The sequence below is a fragment of the Oppia nitens genome, unplaced genomic scaffold (assembly GCF_028296485.1).
Source record: "Oppia nitens isolate AA-2021 unplaced genomic scaffold, nextdenovo-longstitch-racon4-pilon3 scaffold1_pilon_pilon_pilon, whole genome shotgun sequence".
Lineage (NCBI taxonomy): Eukaryota > Metazoa > Arthropoda > Arachnida > Sarcoptiformes > Oppiidae > Oppia > Oppia nitens.
Window position 1 is genome coordinate 13,435,309 of NW_026533199.1, and position 9,251 is coordinate 13,444,559.

General features: G+C 16.7%; 1 protein-coding gene across 1 annotated transcript in view; it reads right to left on the bottom strand.

Annotated features, from left to right (window-relative positions):
• Window positions 1-8,849, bottom strand: part of LOC128951611 (beta-1,3-galactosyltransferase 5-like) — a 31,488-nt gene extending 22,639 nt beyond the window's left edge. Inside the window, exons 1-2 of the mRNA XM_054296859.1 lie at window positions 8,838-8,849; window positions 5,780-6,491 (exon numbers count right to left, since the gene is read on the bottom strand). Coding sequence (XP_054152834.1) covers window positions 5,780-6,491; window positions 8,838-8,849 — 724 coding nt within the window. The remainder of the gene's footprint in view (window positions 1-5,779; window positions 6,492-8,837) is intronic.
• Window positions 8,850-9,251: the final 402 nt, after the last annotated feature.

Below are 9,251 nucleotides of genomic sequence, written 5' to 3' on the forward strand. Positions count from 1 at the left end.
TATTATATCTGATAATAAAAATAAATGTTTTTTATATTTATAATTAATTTATGTTTAAAAAAATATATATAATTAATAATTTACTTGAAATTTGTAAGAACTTTTTATTTTATTATAACAATAAACAATAAAATTAATTTTAACTTTTAATAGCACATATAAATATTAATATTAAAATTAAAAATTATCAAAATAATTATAAACCATAATTATATATTTTATGAATATTAATAGAAATTATTTATTATTTTATAACAATATTTTTAATAATAACAATATTAATAAATAATTTTTCAACTAATAAAAATTTATTCATAATTAATCTTGTTAATAAATTTAAATTTAATAAATTTTTGTTTATAATAATCATTTATTTATTTTATGTGGTCTAAATTTAAATTATAGAATTAATTATTAATTAATTTTCATAAGTTATTATTTGTAATAATTAAATAAATAAAAAAATTAATTATTCATAATAATTAAACTGGATACATTTTTTTATAAAAAATACTAATTAGATACTAATTAGATACTAATAAATTATATTATTTTACTAATTATACATTTTATAAAATTTTTCCATAACTAAAATTAAAATAGCAATTAACTCTAAGTAGGATAACAAATAAAATAATGATTTAAGTATTTGAATATTAATTAAATCATTATGATTATTATTATCATCATCTAAATTATAATTAATAAATATACTTGGTAAATCAGTTTGTTGAATTAAATTTCGTAATATATAATCATACATATATTTACAATGCAACAGCCATTTATATAATATTTGCGTTTCAAATAAATTGTTTACTCTATATTTTAGTGAGAAAAAAATAAAATAAAAATTATTATAAAAAGTATTATTAAAACTAATAAATATTTTTTTCAAATAAAAGTAATTTATTTAATATATATATATATTTATTTAATTAATTAGTTTTTTTTATTGTAATTAAATAAATTGTATACTAAACTATATTTGATTAATAATAATAATGATAAAATATTTAGATAATTATACTCTAATAACAATAATAATATCTATTATTTATATTAATAATAAAATTAATTAATTAAAAAAAATAATCAATTAATCAAAAATAATTACTTACAATAAATTTACTTTAGTTGGAAATTTAAATTTCGGTCCATGACAAAAATATGTATCATAATAGGATAGATAAGGTTGACCAATATGTATGGGTAAATTAGCAAGTACATGTAAATTATCTGCCCACAGTGATACCATTTGTGGATTATCAAACCAAACTGATTTACGTTGTTTTCGGATAAAATCTTGTCGACCTAATACTAGTAAATCACTATAGTATTCGTCAATTACAGTCGACTCTAGCAATCTGGCACGCCTACCTAAGTATATTATTGGCAACAATAATAAAAAATATCAGAAATTTGTAAAAAATAATAGTGAAATTTCTAGAAAGTTTCTAAAGAAAATTCTATCTGTATAAATAATAATTAAATATTAGTATTGATATTTTAAATTATTAATTAATAAGTAACAGTTATAATTAATTTAATTATTTATAAATTCTTATATATATATATAATATTTGTTATTAAAATTTTACAAAATTGATTATTACTAAATAAATTTTTAATTATTTTACATATATATATATATAGGTATCGCATTTTGTATAGTAGTGTATATAATATAAAGTTATATGCATATAGTATTATGTCTCAATTATTTATTTTATATATATATATATATACAGTATATATTATTACAATAGCTATAGATATGGGGTTAATCCTATAGTTTAACAATAAAGTTTTTAAATTTCTATAGAAACTTTCTAGAAACTTTCTATTTGATTCTACGCCCTACCCAATCGATTATATTTATCAATTAATTCATTGACTACAGGTTTATCAATGATTTCAGGTATAGACATATCTGATAAAATATCTTTCAGTTTTACAACAATTGGCATAAATGTAATATCAATTGATTCATCCGATAATAAATCGTCAATTGTGTCCAAATAAGTTGTTTGTCTAATAAAAAATAATAATATAAAAATAATAATTTTTTTGTGTAAATAATCTATTTTTTCAACAAAAAAAATTAATTCAATAGATAAAATAAAATGAATTTAGAAAATTTAATTTAATGTATATATTTAAAAAATAAATAATTAAATTTAAAAATTTTATTTTAAAAATATATATTTAAACAAACCTGATAACTAAACTTCTAACTAAATCGTTATTAATTATTAAAATCAATGGTATTAATAATAAAAGCCATAGAATATATTGAAAATTTCTAGTTAACAACAATGATCTTGATAAATAAATTTTATTTGTTAGCAATGGCATTAAATAAACTAACAAATGATCTAGTATATTTATGATAATTTGATAACAATTTTGATTATTATTATTATTATTATTAATATTAAAACTAAAATAATTTACTAAAATTAGACTGGTCATCGACAATGTTAATAGTAGCCAAACATATTTATCCAATGAATTATATAAATAGATAATATCTGGTAAACTATCATGGTTAATTATGCTAAACATTTGTATATAGTATTCAAAATTTAATGGCATTGCATAAATCAATTGATTAGCTATATTTTTTTCATAATTATAGCCAAAATAGCCATATGTATCAATTAGATCCAGGTGCATGTATTGAATAAAATTTTCAAATGATTGTCCACATTTGATGACATATAAATGTACACTAGATTTTTTATTTTAAATAAAATAATATATTATTTAAATTTAGTTTTTTTTCATTAAAAAATTAATAAATTAGTTAATATTATTTTAAAATAAATAAATAAATAAATTATTATTATTTTTAATTAATAAATAAATTAGTTAAATATTATTTTTAATTAATAATTAAATTTATATATATATATATATATAATGTTCATATATATTGACAATAATTTAATTTAGTTATTTTTGTTTTTTTAATAAAAAAAATCCAATAATGTTTTTTGTTTGTCAAGTAAGTAGTTTTTTTGTTTGTTGCTAAAACAATAAATAATTTTTTTTAATTACCTATAATTAAGTTGTCTAGCTAATTCAACTAATACGCTGATACCACGTGATGATATATAAACAATTTTAGGCGACGAGTCGTAAACTTCAAAAAATAAATCCTAAATACAAAAAAATAAAATTTAATAACAAATAATAATTATAATTATAATTAATTATATATTAGTATTTAATAAAAAAAATAATTTATTCAAAAAAAATTCAATTTAATTATTTTCAACATAAGGAGTTATAGCTGGATAAAATGTATTCAATGATTTATTTAGTGATGTTAATTCAGTAGTAATATTATAATTATTATCAGTATTAGTATTATTATTATTAGTTAAACAATTAATAAATGTAAAATTAATATTTTCGACAAATTTTTTCCAAATAACATTATTATCAGTTGGCAAATATTCACGAATATTGCCTAACTCTAGAATATCCATGTTTATTATTTAATTATTTTTCAAAAAAAAAATTACAAAATTATTTTTAATAATTTATTAAATAAAAAAAGTTAACACAATAATTAATGGTATTTTTTTAATAGTAAAATTCTTATTACTAAAAAAAACAACCAACAAAATTAAATATATATATATATAATAGTTTACTTTTAGTTTTTAGATTTTATATTTATATTAATTTAGTTTAACTTATCTTAAATACAAGAGATATGTTATATATATACATATATATATTGAATAAAATATTTTATTATTTTAGTATTTTGTATATACATTATATATATATATATACAAAAAAAACATAATTTTTTTAGCTAAATTTAATTAATAAATTCAATTAGCAAAATTAATGCTTAATTGTTATTTCTAGTAAACAATTTTATTACTCTATTATTATTATAATAATGTTTTTTGTTTGTTTGTTTTTATAGTTATCTGATTATATAAATTAAATAATTAATATATTTATGTACATGTAGATTAATTATTATGATAAATTTAATTATGAAACAAAATTAGTTGATTGCTTTTATTAATTGAATTAATTGTATTATAAACAAAATTATTTTTTGCTTAATTAATATAAAAAAAATATTTAATATACTTTTTTTGGATATCAATTAAATAGATTTATTACAAAATATATTTTATTATTATTATAACAAATTAAATAATACTGGCTAATATTAGTATTATACAATAAACAAGCTAATTTATTAAAATAAAATAATTATTCATACTAATAATATTATTATTTTTACTATTATTAGTTATTGTTAAACAACCAATAATAATAAAATTAATGGTATTTTTTTAATTTTAATATTACTAAACTAAATAATTTATTTTATTTTTTTTTTGTTTATAATATGGGAAAAATCATTACTAAAATAAATAGTTAAAATAAATTAGTATTTTTTTAGCATAAAATTGATAAAATCTATATATTTCTAAATAATTATATAATATTACTATCATCAATTTATTTATTAAATATTTATTGTATAAAACAATAGTATATATTTTAATTATTACATTATAATAAATTGCAATAAAATTTATTTTAAAATAGTAATCTTTTAGGTGTAGGAAATATATTTTTAATATATAAGTAATATTAGTAAATAATAATTAAGGTGTATTTATTTATTTTTAATATATTATTATAATAAAGACGTTTTATTAAAAAAAATATTCACCATTAGTATAGATTAATTCATCTAAAAATATAATAATTAAATAAATAAAATTATTTTGCAATTATATAAATAACTTTTTTAATTAAATAAACTTAAATAAAATATTGATATAAATGTTTAATTAGAAAAATTAATTATATATTAATAAATATCAACAAAAAAATATTTGCATTTGGGGATTGTTTAGCTATTAATATTAGAAATACAAATAATTTTTTTTTAAAATTATATTTGATTATTTATATTGTTTATTGTTTATTGATATATACATTGACTCTATTTATTATTTTAAAAAATTATATTATTAGTATTAATAATAAATATTAAATATTATTACAGTTTTTTTTAGTTACATTTATATTTTTGAATAATATTATATATATATTAATTATAAATACTAATTAACAAAAAAATGACTAATTATTAGTAATAAAAACTTAAAATTTTTAAGTATTTAAAAACAATTTTAAAACTTTCATTTTATATGTAAATAATATAATATTTAAATAATTATAAAACAATGGAAAAATTTATATCAAATATAATACACTAGTAATTAGTTATTTGCTAAACTTGATATCATAAATAGTTTTAATTAAATAATTTAATTAATTAAATAGTTAATAGTTAATTTAATTAATTAAATAGTTAATAATAATTTAATTAATTAAATAGTTAATAATAATTTAATTAATTAAATAGTTAATAATAATTTAATTAATTAAATAGTTAATAGTTAATAATTTAATTGTCTAACATTATCATAGAAGCCATATAAATCTCTATAGATATTTATTAGATGATAAATAAATCGCCTAGCTGATTTATTTTCATAGATACCCGTATAATACATAAATTTATAATAATAATCAATAAAATCAAAATCTAGACAATTATCATCATCATCTAGATCAATTTTATAATTAAAACTATTATTATTATTATCATTATCATTATTATAATAAATAGTTTCGTTAACCAACAAAAATGTTTGCCACGATTTCAGTCTATCCAAACAATTAATATGTATGGGAACGGTATGTAATAGTCTAGGACATGTACACCTATCATCTCTAATAATATTATCAATATGATTGTACGGGATACCGGTGCGCTGGGCAACTATACCCAATAGTATAGCATCTTCGGGTACATCAACAACAGGTACATCCCTGTGCCGGACAATACCCTGGAGTAACGTATCCCTTGAGTGACTGTCCATCAGATATGCCGGTCCATTGGCATAGACTGGTAGATAGTCATCCGGCCATACTGTATGCGGTATATAGTTTCGATCGCTAGTATATCGTTGAACCATTGCACCCAATATTAGTTGACCACTAATACCACCGTCGGCGGTCCCGATAATATCGGGTAATTGTTGGACTAGTCTATCGATATTAACGAAAACATCGTCGTCTAGTTTAACTAATAGTCGGCTATCGGGGCAATACCTATTGTGCCAGTACATCATAGCTATTGTTTTCAGCGATAGATTACGGTAGTGATCGACAAAACCAAATTGTATAATATCGTTGTTGTTTTCCCGGGATTCCCGTCCGATTAGCTGATTGTCCCGTTTTTCTGGACTCAAACCCAATACAAACCATACGTCAATACCTAGTTGTTTGGCTGAACCTACCCATCCCTGGCGCAGATGTTGCCGTATTGCGTAATATTGATGACTTGTAGTGGCACCGCTTTGTATGAATATAGTTATGTTATGGCGTCCATCACATTGTTTTATGGGTTGAATGGTTACCACTTGCGTTAACTGTAGATATTGTTGACGTTTTGATGATAATTGTTGGCTATATTGTTGTTGTTGTTGTGGTTTATGTTTGCTATTATTATTAGTAGTAATGTTGAAGTAATTATTTGTTAGTATAATATAAATACATAAATAGTTTATTATAGCAATGATTGTAATCATTGAAAATTTTTCAAAATAATTCATTTTTTTTTTGTTTATTTGTTAATTTTTAAAAATATAAAAATAAAATCTAGTATTTTTCACAAATATTTTTTTTTTTGTAAAAAAATAATATCTTATACAATGTATTATTATTAATAATAAAAATATAATATATAAAAATGTTTTGTCATGTAATAGAAATTTTTATTAAATATTTAATTACTAATTATTATTTTTAAAAAAATTAATCTAACATACAATAATGATGTAACATAAATTAAAAATTTTTAACATTGACATAAATTAAATATACAGTATATATATCATATTAATATTTTGAATTATTATTATTATAACTAAATTTTAGAGAGAAAAAAAACTAATAGAAGTCATAATTATAATTTTAATAATAATTAATTAAAATCAAAAACATAACATGTAAGTGATTTTAATTAATTAATTAATTTAAAATAGTTAATTAATAAATTTTATTTAAATATATATAGAGATAGTTATTAACAATTTTTTTTAAGATTAATTATTTATTAGTTATTTACAAAAAAAATAAATTACAAATTAATGTAAAATTTAAATAAATTAAATATAAAGAAAAAAACTTTTGTAATAATAATTTCTAATATGAAAATTATTGCATTTAAAATAATATTTATATAATATGATAGTACTATAAATTATTATTAATTATACTAAAGTCATTAAAAATAACAAATTATATTTTATTATATTAAATTATAGTATGATTTTTATTTATTTAATAATTAGAAACTAATTTTAAAAGTAATAACTAAAAAATAACAACATTAATTTTTCATATAACAAGTTATTTAATTTGATAATAAAATATTTGAACTGAAATGTACTAAAATCTTAAAATAAATATATTATCAATATAATTTATAAATAACATTTTATTTAATTTAATGCACTTAAACATAGTACATATAAACTATTTTTTTTATAGTTATACAATATAACTATAATCATAAATATTTTTAAAAACTAGAAAATAACTAAAAATAAAAAACAACAATTATTAGTATTAATATTTTTTAAAAAAATAAATTATTATGATATATTTTATATTATTGTTATTGTTTTTTATATTAATAATAATAATAATAATAATAATATTGTTTAAACAAACTATTATTTTGTTTTCAAAATATTGCATTAATAATAATAATAACTTTAATAATTATTATTAATAATATTTTTTCTCATGTATTTTTTCAGTTTAGTAATTGTGTGGGTAATATATCATATATATATATATATATATATACCGGTATAAACAATAAAATTTATATACTTGTACTTGTTTTTTAACCTAAACAGTAATTGTATGACTAATACAATTTTACCTAGGTAATTATCTATCTATATATATATATATATATATTAAAATCTTAAAGGTAGATTTTATGTAACCAAGTGGAAGTTGAAATTATTATCAATTTAATTAATTACTGGTTTAGTTTGTAATATAACAATTATTATTATTATTATTATTGTTTAAATGTTAAATATTATACATGTATAATACAATAAGTAATGTATTACAACAATAGTATAGTACAAACATATATATAATACAGTCATCAAACAAAAATGTTTAGACACTGATAACAAAACAAAATTTGTTTTTATCAGTATTATATTTATTAATAATATATATATATATATAGTATATATATAATATATATAGACTGTATATTATAACAAAAAATTTAATTAGAGCAATTAATTATTTAACTACTTTATATATATATATATATATATATATATATATATAGTAAAGTTTTGTTAAAAACTTATTATTTTATATATATATATATATTTAATATTAGTAGTAGTAGAAAAAAAATTAAATATTATTTTTATATTTAATATTTTTCTTCAAAATAAAAAACTATAAAAAACATTATATAGTATTATATATTTTTATATAAATTTTTTAATAATTCAAAAAAAAACATGAAATTTTTACTCAATTCAAATGTTTTTATTTTCGACATATTTTTATATCTAACACTTATTTTCGCATTTATTTGTGGCCAGAATATGGTTACCGAAAATCGTGACTTAGATCGTGATCCCTGTGTACTGAGGATATCGGCCGACGCCTACTATTGCCTGAATAGTAAACTATCGGATCAGATGCGCCGGGAAACGGCTCCCCAGTACCTGTGCTGTCATAATTGGATCAAATATGATTGTAATATAAATATTGGCCAGGTATGTTTTTAAAAAAATAATTTTTTTAATTATTATATTTTTTTAAATAATTTTTATTTAAAAAGATTAATTAATTTATCTAATTTTAACTAGTACAACTATGCTATATTTTGTTTTCTAAATTAAAATGTAGATTGTTAATTGTATTTTTATTTTTTTTAATTTATTAGTTTAATTTTAGTAATAAAAACTAAAAACTAAAAGTATAGTACAATTAAAATAAAGTTTAATATTTTTTTTAAATATTATATTTTTTTTAATAATTTGTCTATTTAATTAATTTATCTAATTTCAACTAGTACAATTATGCTATATCTTGTTTAAATTAAAAATGTAGATTGTTAATTGTATTTTTATTTCTAT